The 21,818-nt window shown below is 44.5% G+C and overlaps 2 protein-coding genes and 1 pseudogene across 3 annotated transcripts; 1 reads left to right on the top strand and 2 right to left on the bottom strand.

Annotated features, from left to right (window-relative positions):
- Positions 1 to 9,442: 9,442 nt before the first annotated feature.
- On the bottom strand, positions 9,443 to 14,105 carry LOC120650912 (annotated as a pseudogene). Its single transcript, XR_005665855.1, has 12 exons — positions 13,630 to 14,105; positions 13,447 to 13,524; positions 13,270 to 13,325; positions 12,668 to 12,787; positions 12,472 to 12,542; positions 12,135 to 12,228; positions 11,572 to 12,057; positions 10,428 to 10,495; positions 10,265 to 10,334; positions 10,107 to 10,181; positions 9,915 to 10,006; positions 9,443 to 9,827 (listed from the first exon to the last, which is right to left on the bottom strand). The product of XR_005665855.1 is annotated as a ganglioside-induced differentiation-associated protein 2-like (transcript).
- Positions 14,106 to 17,403: 3,298 nt separating this feature from the next.
- LOC120650914 lies at positions 17,404 to 18,744 on the top strand. Its single transcript, XM_039928219.1, has 3 exons — positions 17,404 to 17,857; positions 17,939 to 18,057; positions 18,142 to 18,744. Exons 1-3 carry the CDS (start codon positions 17,455 to 17,457, stop codon positions 18,571 to 18,573), a joined length of 954 nt encoding a protein of 317 aa, XP_039784153.1. The 5' UTR covers positions 17,404 to 17,454; the 3' UTR covers positions 18,574 to 18,744.
- Positions 18,745 to 18,948: 204 nt separating this feature from the next.
- Positions 18,949 to 20,409, bottom strand: LOC120650915. Its single transcript, XM_039928220.1, has 2 exons — positions 20,082 to 20,409; positions 18,949 to 19,729 (listed from the first exon to the last, which is right to left on the bottom strand). The coding sequence occupies exon 2, from the start codon at positions 19,720 to 19,722 to the stop codon at positions 19,072 to 19,074; it is 651 nt and encodes a 216-aa protein (XP_039784154.1). The 5' UTR covers positions 19,723 to 19,729; positions 20,082 to 20,409; the 3' UTR covers positions 18,949 to 19,071.
- Between the last annotated feature and the right edge of the window lie 1,409 nt (positions 20,410 to 21,818).

Genomic DNA, 21,818 nt, shown 5'->3' on the forward strand with positions numbered 1-21,818 from the left:
GAAAATATCCGCCAATTGCTCCTCGGATCTCACACCTTGAAGAGATATGTCTCCTTTGGCTTCGTGATCACGCAAGAAGTGATGGCGAATATCAATGTGCTTTGTGCGAGAGTGTTGAACTGTATTCTTGGCAATTTTTACGGCACTTTCATTGTCACAAAGGAGTGGGATCCTATCTAGTTTCACACCAAAGTCCAAAAGGGTTTGCTTCATATATAGGATTTGGGCACAACATGCACCGGCCGCTATATATTCCGCTTCCGCGGTGGACAAAGCCACGGAATTTTGCTTCTTACTCGACCAAGAAACTAGAGAATGCCCAAGCAAGTGGCAACCCCCGGAGGTACTCTTGCGATCCACACGGCTTCCGGCAAAATCCGAATCCGAGTATCCCAAGAGATCTAAGCTAGCGCCTTTGGGGTACCACAAGCCTATGCTAGGGGTGTGCTTGAGATACCGAAGGATCCTATTCATAGCCGAAAGGTGTGATTCCTTTGGGTTAGCTTGAAAGCGGGCACACAAGCATACACTAAACATTATATCGGGCCTAGATGCGGTAAGGTAAAGCAAAGACCCTATCATAGAACGATAGGGATTGATCAACCGATTTACCGTCCACATCCAAGTCGAGATGCCCATTGGTTGCCATGGGTGTCTTGATTGGCTTGCACTCATCCATCTTGAACTTCTTCAAGATATCTTTAGTATACTTTTCTTGATGGATGAATGTCCCTTCCTTCATTTGTTTGACTTGAAAACCAAGGAAGAAGGTCAATTCGCCAATCATGGACATCTCGAATTCCCTAGACATCATGGTAGCAAACTCATGGCTTAGTAAATCATTAGTTGAGCCAAAGATAATATCGTCAACATAAATTTGACAAATAAAAATATCCCCGTTGACGTCTTTTGTGAACAAAGTGGTGTCCACCCTCCCGATCTTGAAGCCTTGCATGATTAGGAAGTCATGAAGCCTCTCATACCAAGCCCTTGGAGCTTGTTTGAGCCCATAGAGTACCTTGTGCAACCTATAAATATGGTTAGGATTCCTCGGATCTTCAAACCCGGGAGGTTGCTCAACATAAACAAGTTCGTTAATAATGCCATTTAAGAATGCACTTTTCACATCCATTTGATACAACTTAATGTTATGATGTGAAGAGTAAGCAAGAAGGATACTGATAGCTTCAAGTCTTGCGACCGGAGCAAAAGTTTCACCAAAATCCAAACCTTCGACTTGAGAAAACCCTTTTGCCACAAGTCTTGCTTTGTTGCGTATCACCACCCCATGTTCATCTTGCTTGTTTCGAAGGACCCACTTGGTGCCGATGATGTTCTTGTCTTTCGGAGGAACTTCAAGGACCCAAACTTCATTGCAGGTGAAGTTGTTCAATTCTTCTTGCATGGCCATCACCCAATCCGAGTCCTCAAGCGCTTCCTCTATGCTAATGGGTTCAATACAAGAAACAAACGAGTGATATTCGCAAAATGAAGCATGCTTGAAGCGAGTTCTTACTCCCTTGGAAGGACTACCAATGATTTGATCCATTGGATGATCCTTGGAGATGCGACCGTGCTTCACTAGCGGTTCATGCGTGGATGTTTGTTGAGGTGGATCATGGGTGACTTGTGCTTGTGGTGGAACATTTTGCTCTTCTTGTTCTTGGACTTGGGGTGTTGGCGTTGGCACATCTTCTTGAGGTAGTGTATCATCTTTTTCTTGATCTTCATCCACTTGGGGCGCCGTGGAGGTGCTTGGTGTAGATGAGGAAGGTCCTCCCCCTTGATCATTGCCTTCATGCACCTCTTCCGGCTTGATATCCCCAATGGACATATTCTTCAAAGCTTCATCAATCTCGTCATCACCTACATTATCATAGCCAACAACCTCCTCTTGGGAGCCATTAGATTCATCAAACTCCACATCACATGTTTCTTCAACTAACCCGGAGGTTTGATTGAATACTCTATATGCTTTGGAGTTTGATGCATAACCAAGAAAGAAACCTTCATCACATCTACTCTCAAACTTACCGAGCCTTTTCTTCTTATAGATGAAGCATTTGCAACCAAAGACTCGAAAGTAGGATATATTTGGTTTCCTCCCGGTGATGAGCTCATATGGAGTTTTCTTGAGGAGTCGGTGGGGATACACTCGGTTGGATGCATGACACGCCATGTTGATTGCTTCCGCCCAAAACTTCTCGGACGTGCCATAATCATCCAACATTGCTCTTGCTAGGGTGATGAGTGTCTTGTTATTTCTTTCCACCACTCCATTTTGTTGTGGCGTGTAGGTGGCGGAAAACTCATGCTTGATGCCCTCTTCATCGCACCATTCTTCAATCTTCATATTCTTGAACTCGGTGCCGTTGTCACTCCGAATCTTCACAATTGGGGAGTTGTACTCCCTTTGAGCTCTTCTTGCAAATGTCTTGAAGATTTCCGGAGTTTCACCCTTATCGCCTAGAAACATGACCCAAGTGTAACGTGAAAAATCATCAATGATTACTAGGCAATAGAGGTTACCCCCAATGCTCTTGTATGTAGTTGGACCAAAGAGATCCATGTGTAGAAGCTCGAGCGGCTTGGAGGTAGACAACATCGTCTTGATGGGATGATGTGTTGCAACTTGCTTCCCGGCTTGACATGCTTTGCATAACTTGTTCTTGTCAAAAGTGACGTCCTTCAAGCCGGTGATCATCCCTCTCTTGTGGGCTTTCTTGAGGTTGCTCATGCCAATATGAGCAATTCTTCTATGCCAAAGCCACCCAAGAGACGACTTGGTGAAGAGGCATGTCATGGTGCTTGTTTGCTTTGAATAGAAATCCACTAAATAGATGTTGCCATGCCTAAACCCCGTGAATACCATTGACTTGTCTTCTTCAAGAGTTACTACAACACCATTCTTGTCAAAGGTACACGTTAGTCCAAGATCACATAATTGAGCAATAGAAATAAGATTGAAACTAAGTGCTTCTACAAACAAGACATTAGAAATAGATAAATCTTTTGAAATTGCTATTCTACCCAAACCTAAAACTTTTCCCCTTGAGTTATCACCATAGGTGACATGTTCATGATCGCCGGGGTCTTCAAGAGTGGTGAACATGCTATCATTGCCGGTCATGTGTTGAGAGCAACCGCTATCAAGTACCCAATGTTTTCCACCGGCTTTGTAGTTCACCTACACACATGAGAATTCACTTTTGAGTTTTAGGAACCCAAACAAGCTTTGGGCCTTGCACATGTGTGACAAGAGCTTTTGGGACCCAAAGTTGCTTGGGGAGCTTCTTCTTTGACTCCTTAGTGAGTTTGCCAATGAATTTGGCCTTCACCTTGCCCTTCACTTTACTCAAAAGAAAATGGTTATTTTGAAACATTGATGAGTAATTCTTGGGTAAATTAGGAAGAGGACGTGATGGTAAAGTGCCCTCCCTAGTGTGGTGCCCGGTGACTTGGCAATGTTGGCAATATGAACCAACTTCCTTGATGAAGCTAATCTTGATCTCCGGAGAAGGAGTAGTCGCTATGTTTGGCTCCGGAAATGAACCAAGACCTCTCTTGCCATAGTCACGGGCATTATTGAAGAGAATCTCCTTGTGGATGTATTCTCCTCTTGAGAGCTTTTCCACACTACTCTTGAGGCTTGCTACTTGATCCATCAATTCCTTTTCCCTAGAAGGTACAAGCTCGGGCAAAGCATTAGTAGCATTTACATTAATGAGTAGGTCATCACATGAAGTAGAAGCATTGACCTTCTCAATAGTTTCATGAGCAAAGTGCTCAAGACTTGGGTCAATTGCTTCATAGGCAAATTCAAGTTCTTGATACTTGTGAGCCAACTCCCTATGCACATGTTTAAGCTTTTTGTGGCTCTCTTCAACTTGCTTAGCAAGTACAAGTGACTCATTGTGCTTTTTGAGCAAGTCATTGTACTTGCCAAGCAAATCGGAGTGGGCAAGCTCTAACTTGGCACGAGTGCTCTCAAGAACCTTGACTTTGCCCTTTTCCCTCTTGATAACGGATGTATACTCATTAATGAGGTTAGCAAATTCATTAGGGTCAAGCTCTTCATCACTATCATCTTCACTATCTACCTCACATACCTTGGTGTTACCTTTTGCCATAAGTCACATAGGAGGCGGAGGTAGTGGTGGTTCTTCATTGGTGAGGGCGATGGTGACGATGTCTTCTTCATCACTTGAATCTTCGCTTGATGAGACATCGGTCACCCACTCTTGTTTTTCCACCAAGAAGCTTCTCTTGGTGTGCCCTTTCTTCTTTGGGAAGAGCTTGGTCTTTTTGTCATGGCTCTTCTTCTTCCCAAGTCTCTTGTTTTTGTTCTTCCTTTCTTCTTCTTCATCATCGCTTGAATCATGGCGATGCTTGCTCTTGTTATCCTTGTTTCTTTTGTCCGGCTTGGGGCAATTTGGACGGATGTGACCTTTTTCTCCACAATTGTAGCAAATTTTGTTCTTGACATCCATTGGCCGGAACATTCCCTTTTTAGAGTCAAAGTTGAAACCCTTCTTATTGATCTTGTCATTCAAGCGTGTGAACTTTCTCATCATGAGAGCAAGTTCTCCATCATCTTCAACATCGGATGAGCTTTCATTATGATCATCTTCTTCATTGCTTGAGCTTGAATCTTGCTTGATCATCTTGAGCTTGCGGGATTTGTTTGCCTTGGTTTTTAGAGCAATTGATTTGCTTGAGGTTGGCTCTTCGGACATACCAAGGATACTCATTTCATGAGCGCGAATTTCGCCCACAAGTTCTCCCACTTCCATTGTGTCAAGATTCTCCTTTTGAAGCATAGCATTGATGATGTTATACTTGGGCTTCGGGAGGAGCATGAGAATCTTGCGATTGATGGAGGCACTGTCAATTTTGGATATTTCAAGTGCATTAATGTCCTTGACAATGACATTCAAGCGAGAATACATATCATTGCAATTTTCATGAGCTAGCATTTTAAAGGAATCATACTTAGCTCTAAACAAGTGATATTTTTGTTCGCGGACTTTTGTGGAACCTTCATGGATTTCAATTAGCTCTTTCCATATATCACTTGCTAAGTCCATGCCATTAACTCTAGCAAAGACTTCCTCACTAATGGCTTCAAAAATTGCATTTCTAGCCTTGGCATTCCATTTTAATTGTTCGGTGTTGGGAGTTCCGGTGAACCCGGTCTTAGTTGCCAACCACACTTCGGGGGCAATCGCATCAAGGTATGCGGCCATGCGAACTTTCCAATAAGCAAAGTTCTTGCCCTCGAAGTGAGGCGGCGAACCACCCATCTTGGCCATAGCTCTAGGCGGTGAAGCCTAATGATCCAAATGAGCAACGAGGCTCTGATACCAATTGAAAGGATCGATGGACCAAGAGGGGGGTGAATTGGGCCTTTTTCAATTTCTAAAACACGATTAAGCAACCTTAACCTATGCAATGCTAGTAAGGCACCAATTCACCAACCGGATAACTAAGCTACCTACACAAGCTATGAGAGATAAAACAAGAAGTAAAGCCTAGTAAGGTAGAGCTAAGTTATGATCTCTAAGTCAAGCACATGAATAAATTGCATGAAAGAAAATACTTGAATAAAGAGAGTGGACAAGAGATGACCGGATTTTTTCCCGTGGTATCGATGTGTTGGCACACACCCCTAATCCACGTTGTGACACTCACAAAGAGTCTTGTCACCTCCCAAGTCACCGAGACGAGGGCGCTCACTAAGAGTCTCCGTTCACCATCCCGGCGTGGTGGAGATCAAGTCACGTACAATCTTCTTCTCCGGGCTCCCACAATCCTTGGCAAGCTCCGCGAGAAACATCTCGATCACCAAGATCGCCTAGGTGATGCCAATCACCAAGAGTAACAAGCTAAGGCCTTCACTTGAGCAAGAACCGATCACCAAGAACGGATGCACACAAGCTTCTCTCTACTCAAGTCCTTAATCTTGCTTCTTGATTGATTGAATGAACAAGTATGTGAAAGATGAAGCTCAAAGGTGGCTCTTGACTATAGTATGAGTGTTTGGATGTTGCCTGGTGTCAAGAGTAGCAAAATGACCCATTGGAGGGGTATATATAGGCAGCTCACACGAATAGAGCCGTCGGAGAAAAGCTGCCAGAAAACTGCGTAGCGCCGGTTAATCCGACGTACCTCCAATAGTCATCGTCGGTTTAACCGATGAATGTAAACTGCCCCTTCTGAAAACTAGCCGTTACAACTTGGGCAGATTAACCGACGTATCATCGGTTTAACCAGTGAGTGTAGTTGTCCACTGATCAACTGAAAAACCAAGTCTCTGGACAACTGCACCGACGTTAACTCAAACCTATCGTCGGTTTAACCGGTGAGTACAACTTCTGAAATCCTTGGAAAAACCATCTCACTGGTCAATTGCACCGACGTCCCATTTCAAACATCGTCGGTTTAACCGGTGTATAGAACTTGAAATACCCTGGAAAAACCAACTCTGGACTAATGCACCGACGTTAAATTCAAACACGTCGGTTTAACCGGTGTATTGACTTGTCCAGACTCTGCTGACTTCGTTTAACCGACGTATAGAAAATTGAGAGCGTCGGTTAAACCGGTGTTAAAGACTTTTTCTGATTTTGCCTTTTCTGATTTGAGTCTTAAATGAAATCCAAATATTCTTGAGATATAAGTTGAGAACCACTTATTTGAACTTCTAGAAACCTGAGTGACCATAGTGTGCATCCATTTTCAAATGACCATGTCCATGCTCAAGTTACTTAGCCTTAACCCATCTTAATAGTGCGGTCACTACAAAACTATAAAACATATACTAACCTAAGTGTCCTTCTCAACCTTATGACACTTAGGACTAGAAAGATCCTTAGTCTTGACATATATAATTGAGTTGAATACCGAGATCGCCTTTTTGAATAATGAAATTTAGGGGTCTCTTTTGACATATGACCAAATGAGCGATAATGATCTATTAAGCTGCACAAACTCATTAGTCACAATAATGGTTGTCATTAATCACCGAAACATACCTTGAGGGCCTAGATGCTTACATCCTCCTAGGACTCTTACTTGTAAACCGACTAGTATCCGACCCCCTGGACTATATAAAGGAGGGCAAGGTACCTAGATTGGCATAGGCTCAAGGGAACCAACAAGAAGCTCAACAGAGCAAAACCCATCAGCGCAGGGTGCAATATACCAAACCACCACACAGGACGTAGGGTATTACGCTATTCTGGCGGCCCGAACCTATCTAAATTTGTGTCTTATGTTCTTGCGTTTACCTTCAAGTTCCAGATCCGGCGATCTGTCCCCAAACAATCTCCTACCTGGGGCATCCCTAGGTAGGCCAACAGTTAAAAATCTTGAAATTTGGATTCAAGACTCGAGGGCTGCGGGATACGTGTCATCGACGACTTATTTTTCAAATTCTTGGAAGATAAAGACCAGAAGATTGAAGACTGATTTGACCCTCAGCCTGATTCTGCGATTCAACCTAAGACTCGGGGGCTACTTCATATGGAGCGCGAGTTCATCGCGCACCATATAAAAGATGATTCGGGGCTTGAGCACCTCATAGCCTCGATGCAGCCAAGGAAGTACTCGAAAGACTATCCAAAGCACTCGATGGAACATTTAAGGATTCCAGAAGCACTCGAAGTACTCGAAGACTCCTTTAGAAGTACTTGATGCCTGTAGTACTCGAATACGAAGAGCTCGGGGGCTTGTCGGACCCGGGCCCACGGGACTGTGCACATCGCATATTTCTGAGTAAAGAAGGAAGGAAATTAGACTCCTGCTAGGACTCGTCTGTACTCCTACTAGGACTCTACTTGATAATCCTCCTAGGACTCCTACTTGTAAACCAACTAGTATCCCACCCCCTGGACTATATAAAGGAGGGCGAGATACCTAGATCGGCATAGGCTTAAGGGAACCAACAAGAAACTCAACAGAGCCAAACCCACCAGCGCAGGGCGCAATATACCAAACCACCACACAAGATGTAGGATATTATGCTATTCTGGCAGCCCGAACCTATCTAAATTTGTGTCTTGTGTCCTTGCGTTTACCTTCAAGTTCTAGATCCGGCGATCTGTCCTCAAACAATCTCCTACCTTGGGCATCCCTAGGTAGGCCGACGGTTAAAACACTGACAGGGAGGGGTAAGGATGGTAGGTGAGCCCAGGCGAAGAAGAAAGGTGAAGCACGCCATAATGCATGTTAGAAAAAATACATCATAATTTTTATCGTTGTTTGATAAGTTAGGATATTTAATAATAAATTAATCATTAGAATTCCAAATTATTTGAAAACTAGTATGGAAAAATTATAACTTTTTTCTAAATATGCATTGTGATGTCCAATACTACCCTGTAAAATTTAAAATTAAAATTCAACTTGTGTATGGAGAAACAAGAAAGATAAAAAAAATATAGTATGTGATAAAATAAACTAAATGGCATAGTTTAGGAAGTAAAATGAACTAAGTTATAGTTTAGAGGTTATTTAGACTTTGGCTATAGTCGAGGAGAGTAAATTGAATTTTTCCCTTTATTTTTTGTGGGTGTGTGTGTTGGGGGGGATTTTTCCCTTTATTTTTTGTGGGTGGGGGGGGGGGGGGGGAGGGATTGTTTGGGGAGGGGGCATCTTTGAACTTGATGTGAACCCATTAGTCTCCAATAATGGTGTAAGCAACCCTAGTTCAATGACATGGAGTCCATGACTAGGACGTACTTTCCTAGTTTTCAATGGATTTGTAAGCTGAAGTGTAAGCACTCAAACAAAGCCATTAATTAATGAATGCCTGCTAGGGACAGGAAGTCTATCTTCATACTAGCCACAACACGAGTGCCTTCCAGTTGGATCACCTTTTTTAGGTCCTTTTTGGGACCGCGATGCGTTGCGTATGAGCGAGAAAAGCGAAAAATCCCGCCGAACGCCCCGTGGTGAACGCGCATCCGCCCACAACGCGAAACACGAAAAAAATGAACTGCGCGGGCTAGAATCGCAAACGCGACCTCCGAGCCGCTTACGCGTATAAGCATAGCGCGATTCTCTACCACCGTCCCAAGCAGGGCCTAAGAAAAAAATGATGATCCAGTACATATACTGTTTGGTTTGAGTGTAGAAGTTCCAGAAAAAACTGACCGCTAATTAAGGGCATCAAACAAAGTCAGTTTACAAAACCAACTTCAGGACCCCTGCACTAAAAACTCTGATAAATCTAATGAGGCTTTTGATTGTGTGATTAGAGGATGGTTAGCAAATCATCGATTAATTACCATCATTAGATTCGTCACGAAAAATTACACCTATGCGTAAAGAGATTTTGCAAATAGACTTAATTTACTACTTCATGCATGCAAAATTCTCTTCCCGGCTTGCGTGTTCTAGAGATTCTAGAACGAACCCAAACAAGGCCATACTATATAAATGGTGACACCTTGAAATAAACTCCAATTTCAAGTCTGCAGTTGTGACACCATGAGAGGAAGACGGCCAAAGTTTGTACAGGATGAATGAAGATTAAACATCTAGACTGAGACTACTTTTATTCAGTTATACAAATCAACAAATACAGGCGAGAAGGCAGAGAAACGAACGAATGGAATAGACCAACTTAACTAGATACAGAAAGAAACATCAACATGGAATAAAGTTACAAGAAGCGAACATCAGAATGGTACAGTGCAAAAACTAATTAAACTTCAGAACTCAGAACTGTCACGTCAAGTCATCAACTGGACGCCCTCTGATAAATGTGCTTTGTTCTTGGGTCAACGATTAGGCCCTTCCCACCATTCACCTCCAGATCATGCCTGCAGGAATTTAGTAAGTACTGCATTGTTTTCCAGTTTGTATGCAAATGTGCCTGGACTCGGAAGGTATTGAACAAGGCTACTTACTGAAAGACAAAATCGGGCATTGTAAGTTGCTCGCGTGGTATGTATTTGAACAACTGCACAAGCCTATCCACATATACAACTTTTTTCCAGACCTGGGGGGGGGGGGGGGGGGGGGGGAATGATGCTAAGATCTCATGCCGCGCAATGAAAAGAAGGGCTACAAAAGTCACTATTGTCTGGACTAGGAGGTACCTCTCCATCTACAAACATCTGCATTGCTAAAACAGCGGTTCTCAATCCCAATGATGGGTGGAGAATATAAATTGCCTGTTTACAGTTGAACATTGTTAGAAGAATGCACATGTGATAGGATGAATTTGATACAAATTAAACATGAACAAGATACGAACATGAAGATTGCGCTGATGTTTCCGTCCTAGTATTTGTTGTAATCGCTTCATGAATCCTAAATCTGGTTGCCTGGAAATTCAACAAGATGTTGCCTTTTTTTCATTTTGAGTTAAAAGTAAATAATAAGGAATTTCTTCATTAACATATTTATCAGACACTTACGGTTGTAATGATGCTGCAGAGTGCAAATATACAATTGTATAAGGCTTCTGAATCAGAGGTTCAAACTCCTAGAAGAGAAAGATAACACAACTTTTCAGAATTAACTTAGTGAAAAAAACAAAACAAAACAAGATGTACAAGAGAGTAAGCAATATATGCATGCTCTACAGAGATAGTGGAAGCCAGTCAAATTATCAAAAACAAAGAGGAAGAAACTTTCAGATTCACATTTGCAAGAGTACTCCCTATTTATACAGAAATATTCAGAGGCCATCTCCACTTCTTTAGTTTTGCTGTAAGATCATTCCTCAATTTCATATAATTTCGATACAAGTATGTCTCATATAGATGCTTGAATTACTTGGATTGAGGCCATTTCAGAAATTCTTGAGTTTAAACAAAGGTCACTTGTCCTAGCACAAAAGGAGTAATTATTTTGTGTGTCAGTCCCAACCAATGTTCACAATATTTGAGACATGCCTAGACCCTAGAGTGAAGATAACTATACTTGTGTGAACCTAGTTTCTGTGACCTATGTTTCTCTAAACTACGCAATGTTATGTCAGAGCTGATTTAGCTTTTTAACTCAGAAACATGTGCATGGTATAGTAGACATGCCAAGAACCTGGAGACTAAGAAGTGCCATAATTCTCAGTGATGACAGAAAACCATAAATTATATGCCAAGCTGATTTTTGTTCCTAACTCACACATCGCACATATTGCAATTTGCACAATCATTTATGCAATGGCAGACCCAGAAAATTTTAGAAGCCTAGGCCATTTAGTAGAGTAAAAGCTATAAATTATACCTAATCTTTATTATATATATAGCCTGCTAATTACAGAAGTCTAATGGAAACAAAGTAGAGGAGTCCGGGCCGTGGCCCAAGGTCGCCGGGCCCTGGGCCCGCCACTGCCTTTATTTGCCACTGTCAGTGAGACAGGTGGACCACACATGTCACTGATACACCAATGGTGAATAAGTGATCACAATTTTCATCAATGGAAATAAGGAATTGTCAAACAGACAGTTCCAATGCAAGACTTCAGGACATTTGCAGTAAGATACATTACGTTGGTTCATGGCACAAAACACGCACTATACTAGCATAACTTTGCCAGAGATGTATTATATCAATTACCTTCACTACGTGTAGAACAAACCGTTCAAGATCAAGGCAACGAAGAAGAAAGTGTGCACCAACAACCACCATAACTGGGCGTCCTTCAATATCAACTCCACCACGATAACTGCAGTTGGTGGAGAACATCAGATTAAGGGCAGTGAAGACAATGGAATGTATGCCGATAAATATGCAGATATACAATCATTATTAAGCACAAAAACGGTAAACCACTACCACCAAAACAAAACATATTTGAATTGTATAAATTGAAGTCGAACTTTTAAATTTCACCTCTTCAATGCCGACCCAGGATCAGAAAGAGGAAGATCTAGAGGAGTTGAAGTCACTGTTCTGTCTATTGCACCAGCAGGCAAAGGTCTTATTCTTATTTTCCTTTCATCAATTACTGTCTCACCATTCTCATCCCCGACATGAGCTGGGAGTTTTGATATTGCAATCTCTTCCTCCTGCTTGTCCCGAGGGAAATATAGAGGGAGCAATCTGCAGTGCTTAACTGCTTATAATCAGCATATGAATGATCACAATATAATGCAACTTCTGGGTTTCAGTTTAAGCACCGTTTGTATATCTCTGTGTCAGATGAAGATGTAGTACAAAACACAACACCAGCTACATAGCCTTTTTGTTTCTCAAGGAAACGTCTAACAGTTCCTGCAGAGTAAAAATGAATTCATCAAGAATGAAACAGTTTTTAGACTTTCCACTTTCTACTACTCACTGCTCCATCTCTACATAGGAGTAAGAAGTGTGAGAGATGCCGAAAGGTTCCCATTTAACTGGAAGTTGTTGGTACCACATGTAACCTCCAAATTTACAGATCAAATATTTTCATTCATGCATAAGAAATATTTCATAGCACAAATAAAGAGATTAAACAAATATTAAAGAACTCACTTATTGCCACATGAGCAGCAGGTTCACGAGGGTAGTTTTTAGCTTCGGTGTATATGCAACCCATTGCGATGCTAGATAATCCATGAAAAGAAATTTTTAGTAAAAAAACGGAAATTTTGCAATGTGAAAAGCAAGAATTTAACATCACTTAAACTAAAGTAACAATAATCTCTAAGAATCCTGATTTGACATGTACCTTTCAAGACCATTCTCAATTAGCAGTTCCATACAGGACCTGTAACAGTGACTAAGTGCGTTCTCGGCAGCTGTGTGATACTTGACAGCATATTTGGGGCCCACAGTATGGATAACCTTCCTGCATAATCAATTGAAACATGCATCTTAGCATACTGAACATACAAAAATTACACATAACAGTATAATGAATGTGAGTACTCAACAACTAACTTCAGCACTACTAACTTTTTACTAAAGCTTCAAGTAGTAGCAAATTTTAAGAGAAACTACTGTGCCAGTTTGAAGTATGGTTTAACAAGATCCAATTTTTTAAACTTGTACCAAATTCAGTCAAAAGGGTCCTTATTGTGATCCCATAAGAAAAAAAATGCCTGTGCAGTCCCTTACGGTCTGAGATTTGCAGAAAACCATCAAGTTGGGAACTTCTGATCAAACTAGGCACCCAAAGGGCCACAGTTCTAATTGTGAACCACAGAATAATTTGATTTTGTAGCTTGAGTGTCCAACATTATTTTTGACATCTTCACACAAATGTATACATGTACATATTCCACACGATCTAACAAGTCCAAATATAAGTAACATAGAATCAAGTGTTACCTTGCAGGCAGATCATAGGCATTGGTCATCTTCGCCATACCGGTTCGGCATCCACCCTGCGAGTAAGGTAGACCAATGAACAAATGATACTGAAGTACATAACAGTCTCTACCAGCAGCACAATTAAGCAAACATGTCAACTAAATTTGTACAGTGAAGGAGAATTCCAGGCAGTACCAAGGTGGCGCATTCCTCCGCAAGCCCTGTCCCTGCTGCAGCGTGCAACCCAGGACTACTGTGCGCCTCGTCCAAGCTCTGCACGAAAATCCAGAGCAAAAAAAGAAAAAAAAAGGAGATTGAGCACCATAATTCAGCTCAATTCCAAGCACTTGTAAGAGGACAGGGGGCATGAATCGCTACCTCGTTGGTGGAATTGACGACGGCGTCGACCTCGAGGTTCCAGGGGTGGCCGCGCCAGAGGTAGATCCTGGAGTTGATCTCCTGGTCGACGGGGAACCGCGAGGCGCCCCCGCGGCCCCCGCCGCCGGCGTCGTCGCCGGTGAGCGGGTCGGAGAAGGAGAGGAAGCCGAGCGCCGCGGGCTCCTCGGACGCGCCGCTCTCCGCCTCGGAGGGCTCGCCGGAGGCGGAGGCGGCGGGGAAGATGCGCTGGTCCGGGTCGCTCCAGCGCGGCACCTGGTCCAGCGTCACGGCCGGCTCGACGCCGCCCACGCCGGGCACCATGGCGCCCGCCGCCGCGGGCGGCGGCGAGCGCGGCAGCATGGAGGCGGAAGCGGGGTGGAGGAGACCGCGATCAGTGGCCGGACGGGCCGCGGGCGGCGGCAGGGGGGTGAGCCCAGCTGCCCAGGAGAGGTCAGGCCGTTAAGCCAGCGGGGGACGCGACGAGATAGACATGGACACGCACGGTACACGGAGGGGCGGAGGCGCGGAGCACGGATTAAATTCTGCCTGCGGTTATGACATGCGGGCCCGAGAGGTCCATCTGGACCCAAGTCGTCGGCGGTTCAAGCTCGCGAGGTGGGTCCCGTCGCGGGCTCGTCGTGACGTGGGGGCCAGCTCGGCTCTTTTTTTTTTTTCGAGTCGAGCTCTGTGGGCTCTCCCAAAGGGAAGCCTCGGTCCGGGCTGGGTGGAGCCCACGGGGAGTCACGGAACAAGCACGCGAGTCCGAGTCTCCGAGATAGGAAGGGCCAAGGCGGCCGCGAGATCCGTGTCCCGTAATCCTTTGGATCGAATCTGGGCAACAGTTGGTGATGGGATCTCTGACTGAGCTGGTCGACGTGTTGAGCGAAGCAGAGGCAGGAGCAGCGGCGCATGCGCTGCTTGACCGTGACCATGCCTGGGCAGTCGCAGTCAGGGTTTACGTTTTCGTTTTTGAAAAAAATTTCGGTGACCACCGGAAACGGTATACCGGCCGAAATTTCGCGGTTTTCCGGTAATTTCGATCGGAAAGAGTTTTCAAATTCAAAATTCCGAAATTTCGGTATACCGGCCGGTTTTTTCGGTGCATCTCGCCGGTTTTTTCGGTGCTTTTCACCGAAAAATGATGGAAACAGTTGGAAAATGATGGGGGAATTATGTATTTGTGAAAAGAAATTGAAAATTTTTGGGAGTTTGCCCTAATTATATCTATATTTATAGATTATAATACACAACATATAAGAAACTCCAGCACACAATGAGAAATACGAAAACGAAGCACATAATTCATGTCCAAAATGCACACGTACTTAGTCCAAAGTACAAAGTCTATTAAAATTATTACAATTAAGTCCGTAGTCCAATTAATACAACACATTGCTTCCACGGTAATCGAAAGTATTGTCCATCCATAATCCATGTAGCAAATGCATAGTCTCTGCATACGAAGATTTTGTATGAAATGAATGGAATAACTAGAAAAAACGAAATATAGATATAAAAACTTTTCGGTTGCTTAAGTACCTGCGTTCTTCACTCCTCATAGATGGTGAGACTTAAGCAAATTTTGACCTACCAAATCAACTTAGATTTTGACTCCTCATAGCAAATTCATCATTTTGACCTACCAAATTTTCACTCCTCATAGAAAATTCATCATTTTGACCTACCAAATCAACTTAGATTTGAATGATTTCAAGTGCTATAAGCTAATAAAAATCCCTAGTTTTTTATCATAATTTTTGCCGATTTTTTTGACAGTTATTTATAAATTTTTTTGAAATTTTAAAATTCGAAACGAAAAATACCGAAAAACACCGGTATACCACTTTCCGGTACCTACCGAAAACGGAAAATTCACCGGTTTTTCGCCGGTTTACCGCCGAAAAGTTAAACCCTGGTCGCAGTCCAGGGCCTGTAGGCGTGCAGTTCGTCTGTTGGAGAGGGATAAGATGGCTCAACAACTGAAGAACTTTTAGCAGCATGTCTGTCATTTGTTTTTCGAGAGGATGTGCATGCCCATCTATCTAAGCATAAGGCTGGTTCCAACAGTGGGTCTGCAGCCCCAGCCCGCAGCTACAGCCACATCAGCGCCACGTCAGCTCTCGCCAGCCCACTCGACCCCAGCGCTCCATCAGTGAGCCTGCAGCCTCAGCCCACAGCCACGTCAGCGCCACGTCAGCTTTTCCATTCCAGACTTAACCATTTCAGAACGCGTTCTTTTATAATTTAAATGGACACAATAACCTCATTTTATTAAATTTAAAAATTCGGAAATTACATAAAAATTCGAAATAAAAATTGGGGACGAAATTTGTGATTTTTTGGAATTTTTTTCGAATTTTTTGGAGTTCAAACGGTCAAAAATGGCTAATTGCAACGGCTAGCTGACGTGGTAGCCGTTGAACAATCACAGAGCGCCATGTGGCAGCCGACTGGACGCCGGGTCGGTACTGACCGGCCGGGTCGGTATCGACCGGCCGGTACCGACCGCGCGCGGCTCCAACGCCGGTCGGTACCGACCGCCCGGCCGGTCGGTAGCGCTACCGCCCCGCGCTCTCGGTTTCCGCGCTTACCGACCGGCGCGGGTCGGTAGCCGGGTCGGTACCGACCGGCGGGGGTCGGTACCGACCCCGTTGGAACCAGCCTAATACTTACAGACACCCAACGACATTTCTTGTGGATTTGAAACCAAAAAAAACTCGTTCGGGCGTAACCCTGCGATGCGCTACATCGGAACTCGAGTGTGGTGATAAATGGGCAAGGGCCGGATCGCCATCCCCCAAGGACGCGTCGTATCGTGACCTGGGTACGATGATAAGTGAGTAAGGGTCGGGTCGTCACTTGAATGGCGCGCTATATCTACGCCCCGGGTGTAGTGAAAAATGAGCAATGGTCTTCGCACTTCCCTCGACGGGTGCGAAGGGTAAGAAAGGTAGCCGAGCCAACTAGGATTCGTATAGGTAGCTGGAACGTAGGGTCCCTAACGGGTAAGTTGCGAGAGCTAGTTGATGCAGCAATTAGGAGGCGTGAAAATATTCTATGCGTTCAGGAGACTCAATGGAAGGGCCAGAAGGTGAAGTAGGTTGAGGATACTGGCTTCAAGCTTTGGTACACGGGAGCAACTCCGGGTAGGAATGGTGTAGGCATCTTGATTGATAGGAGCCTTAAGAATGGAGTCGTAGAGGTTAGAAGGCAAGGCGACCGGATTACTCTAATCCGGTTGGTAGTTGGAGATTCGGTTTTGAATGTGATCAGTGCTTATGCCCCTCAGGTAGGCCTTAGTGAGAGCACTAAGATGCAGTTCTGGGAAGATCTAGACAGCATGGTTAGTACCGTGCCTACCAGCGAGAGACTCTTCATAGAAGGAGATCTCAACGGCCATGTGGGTGCGACTAATGTAGGGTTCGAGCGAGTGCACTGGGGTTTTGGGTATGGTAGCAGGAGTCAAGAGGGGGAGGATGTGTTGAACTTCGCGTTAGCCTACGACTTATTGATAGCGAATACCGTGTTTAAGAAAAAGGAATCCCATCTTGTGACGTTTCGTAGTGGACAACACTCGAGTCAGATCGACTTTATCCTTGCTAGAAGGAAGGATAGACGTGATTGCTTAGATTGTAAGGTGATACCTGGGGAGTGTGTTGTCCCTCAACACAAACTTGTGGTGGCGGACTTTCGTCTTCGGGTACGTGTCCACCGGGACAAACGTGCCAAGATTGCGAGAACAAAGTGGTGGAAGTTTAGAGGGGAAGCTGGAATGGTGTTAGTCTTTGCTTGAGAGTATTTGAGCCACTAGTGAAAGTACTTCGCATGGTTGATGGGGATGTTAAACCATCAATGCCTTTCGTTTATGGTGAAATTGTCAAAGCCAAGAAAGATATTAGGATTGCTGTTGGAAACATAGACAAGACAGGGACTTTGTACAAGAGTATCATAGGAATCATTGATGAAAAGATGAAGAAGCGGTTGGACAGCCCCATTCACTTGGCTGCCTATTGCTTGAATCCTTACTATACCTTCTATGATTCATCCATATTTGACAGTGAAGAGGTCATGGATGGGTGTATTGAAGCTGTTGAAATATTCTATCATGGTTCTTATGACAAGCAGAATCAAGTGCTCAATGATGACTTGCATAAGTTTAAGGACAAAGTTGGGCATTTTGGAAAAAATGTAGCTAAGGTTGGCTGCAAGGACTATGATTTCAGCCCAGGTATTTATGTTATTTGAAATCTGATTGTTGGCTGTTGTAAAAAAATATATAAATCTTAACATTGCATTTATTCTTGTGCAGCTAAGTGGTGGGCAAATTATGGAACTCAAGTTCCAACACTGCAGAAGATGGCTATTAGGATTCTCTCTTTGACATCAAGTGCTTCGGGCTGTGAAAGGAATTGGAGTTGCTTTGAAGGGGTAAGTTAAAATTGAGTTACTAATTGCAGCATGTGCCATGTTTTTATCACTCTATTTCCAGCTCAAAAAAATGATATTTTGTAGATCCATACAAAGAAAAGGAATAGGCTCACATGTGAGAGAGTTGAAGAACTTGTTTTTGTTCGATTCAATCATCTTCATGCAAAGAAGAAAAGTAAAGCTCAGCAGAATAAAAAAACAGACCCTCTTGTCTCTAGTGATGCAACCTTTGCTCAAGGATGGATGGTTCAAGGTGCAGATGAAGAAGATCCTGAGGTTGAGCCTGTTACAGGGCTGACATGGAAATTAATTGCTGAAACATGTGGTGCTGAGGAGGTCACAAAACTTCGTCGGAGTTCAAGATTAGCTAATACAAGAGAGGTTGAAGAAGTGCCCTTCTCAGAAAGTGAAAAAGAAGAGACAAATGAAGAAGAAATTGAGTTTGAGTCCGACCATGATGAAGTGATGCCTACAACCAATTATCAGCAAGAGGGGGAGGGGGACAATGATGACTGAGCTTCATGCTTTAGCTGCCATCATTCTCCTATTATCACTATCAATCCATCATTTTATTTCTATCACTATCAATTTGTAAAACTCAAGTGTCACTATCGTGTTTGTTTTTGTGACTTGTGAGAACTACTTGTGAATTGTAATTGTGGTGTTTGTTTGGGACAACAATTGATATTTGTGCTGAAATGAGCTTGTTTGATTACAACTATGAACTGTTGTCTTGTGTATTCCAATTGTTTTAGCCTTTTTCACACCATTTCAGCATTTCTACTAACAAAAGTCATTTATTTTGCAGGTACATGGTTCAGATTATGGGGACACAAAAGCCATCAATATTACTTCAGAAAAGGTAAGAAAAACATCTCTATCCACTTTAAATTTATGCCACAAATGGTTATTTATTTTGCTGGAAATCATGCTACAGTACCATACCGTTTAGCCCGTTTAAACGGCGTTTAAACAGCCTAAACGCTAAACAGAGCGTCGCCGTTCGTTTAGCGTTTACCGTTTAGGAAAACATTGACATTCATAAAACAATAAAGCCCACTGCAGATCCACATATTCCTTTTCCTCCTTTGTCTTTGTGCTGGCCTCTATTGTGGGTTGATAGCTCTTTGAATATCTTTCTTCAACCAACTCTTCGGGTGTCTTTCGAAGCATCTCAGCAACTGTCTTGTTCGTCTTTGCTGCTGCCTTTGGTGCTGCCTTGGTCTTTGCTGCAGTAAATTGATAAGTTGCACGCCTTTGTTTGGCTGCTGTCCTTGAACTTGGATGATGAATAACTGAGGCGTCAGCCTCGACATCTACCACCTCCACCACATTCGGTGCTTGTTCTCCTTCATCTTGGAACAATGGCCTCTTTCTCTTGTTTTGTTCCAAGTAATCTCTCATTTCCTTTCTGATTGCAGTAGTGAGTCTTTTACTCTCGCACAATTTGGCATCAGCATAGCCACCTGCGAGATGCTGCTTCAGCCTTTTGATCCCTCCCTTCTGTGGGTTGACACAAAGAATGCATGTCACCTCATTTCGGTCTTGAAGGTTTGCCCAATAACCATACTTCCAGCCTGGGTCATTTGACTTTGCCTTCCGAGCTTTATCAGTAGTGGGATCATATTCACCATTGACAGAAGCTGGACTCTCAGTAGCAGCCATTCCTTGTCTGCAGTTCATCAAAAAACAAAGCTATGCGTTATTAAAAGGGAGCAGCACAAAGCACATGCACATGGAATAGAAAGCAGTAATAGGACCACTGTACTAGCAGATTTGCATATAAAACAGAACAAGTCCATAAACAACACACTTTGGCACATGAAACAGAGCAATTAACATACAAAATAGAGCACCTAATGTCCTAAATTCCCAATTACAGACACCATGGTACTACATCAACATGCAAATAAACAAAGCACTAGTGGACAAGCTAAACAGGGTACCCATGTGATGTGCTCTGTTTTATATATGCACGGGCAAGGGAAAATAGAGGAAGGGGAGAGCGAGAGGGGAAGGCATACCTTGGTCGTGACCCAACGGAAGGCAGGTCGGAGCCGCAGGCCAGCAGATTCGACAGCTCGAGGCAGGCAAGGTGGAGCAGGCGGCCGGAACAGAGGCAGGCAAGCCTCCTGGTGGTTGGTTGGAGCAGAGGGAGGGCACGCTCCGCTTCAATCGAACGGAGATGCACCGCCGGAAGGAAAGCAGAGCAGCACGCAGGGATGTGCGGCTCCGCCGGCAGGGTCGCGCGTGCGAGATTGCGCCGCGCCGCCGCCGGGAGTCGCCGCGCGCGGGAAGGGAAAGGTCGGGCTGCGAGGGAAGGGAAAGGTCTATTTCTTCTCTCAATCCCTCTTCTCTATCTCTTCCCTATCTCTTGTTATCTTGATTTCTTCCCGCGCGGCAGGCGGACGGCGGGAAGCAACGCGCAGGAGCCATTCTTTCGCGTGGGAAGTCGATTCTTTCCGCGCGGGAAAGATTGGCGCCAGGCAGCATCCGTTCCTCGATTCCCGCATGTGAAGCGTCCGCCCCAGCCTCCTGGGCGACGCTCGGATGCCTACCTCGTCAAGGCGGACGCCATACGCATGCTTCGTTAAGCGACCCCGACGCCCCAAATCTTTTACCGCCTGGACGCCTAGGCGACGCCTTAAAAACAGAGGATGCATCACAAGAAACATTCATCCAAAGAAGACAGCAATTTGCAGGATACATCTCATACAAGGGCTAATAAAATTCAGAACTACCTATTGGCAGACTACTGATGCAACGAAATTCAGAATAAACCTATATAAGAACTCAAGTCGTCATGAAAGATTCTAATTACTTGAGCTTTTTCGTGGCAAATCGTACCATCTGCTGATGAACAGCAACATCATGGAAGCACACCCAGCAACATTATGGCAGCACACAGAACATATACTAGGGAGTCAAGAGCTGTCCGCGCAGCACTGCACAGCCGAGAGTGCAAGCACACCGCCGCCGCAGCAGCTCCATGCGCTTCCTGCAGCTGCGCGCCCGGCTGATCTATCCATCAATCTACTCCACCCCGTCAAACCCCAACACCTACTCGATCTGGAGTCGGCAGCAGCACCGGCGCCCACTGCTGCTACTGGTTCCGGCCGCTGGAGGTCAACACCAAGAAATGCGGAGAGAGGAAGGAGGAGAGAGAGGCGGCGGCTTACTAGTGAGAAGGCGGCGGAGGACAAGCTCTCCGTGCCAGTGCGCCGTCGCCCGTGAACCTTCGTGTGCCGCCAGCCGCGCCCTCCCCTCTTCGCACGCCGCCAGCCGCGCCCCGTCGCCCTCCCCCTCTCCGCGTCGATCCGGATTGAATCCGGAGGTTTTTTTTTTTTCGAGAAAACCGGGATTTCATTCTTTAATATTCGGTGATTACAGCCCAAAGTGCAAAGACATCCTTAAAAGAAAAAGTAAGTACATTCCAGTCCTTGAGCACTCCCGGTCGTTCTTTAGCGGCGCAAAATCTGTTTTCTACATAGGCCTGCTGCTCGGTGGAGTTTCGGTGCTTTTGCTGGTGATGTGTTCATCGGAATATTTTGCTGCTACTCCTTGGTTCATCGGAGGAGCTTTATGTCCCAGCTCGAATCGGATTCGGGTTGGTTGCTTGTTCCCACCTTCGGTGGTTCAGTTACCCTTTTGGGTTCTTCGTCGCCCGGCGATGTGGGATTCCTGGAGGTCCTTGATGCGTCGGATCCCTCGTTGCCTGTCGATTGTTTGCCGGCTCGTTCAGCGTTTCAACAGCATGTTGT

This window comes from Panicum virgatum, chromosome 9K, assembly GCF_016808335.1.
Source record: "Panicum virgatum strain AP13 chromosome 9K, P.virgatum_v5, whole genome shotgun sequence".
NCBI lineage: Eukaryota > Viridiplantae > Streptophyta > Magnoliopsida > Poales > Poaceae > Panicum > Panicum virgatum.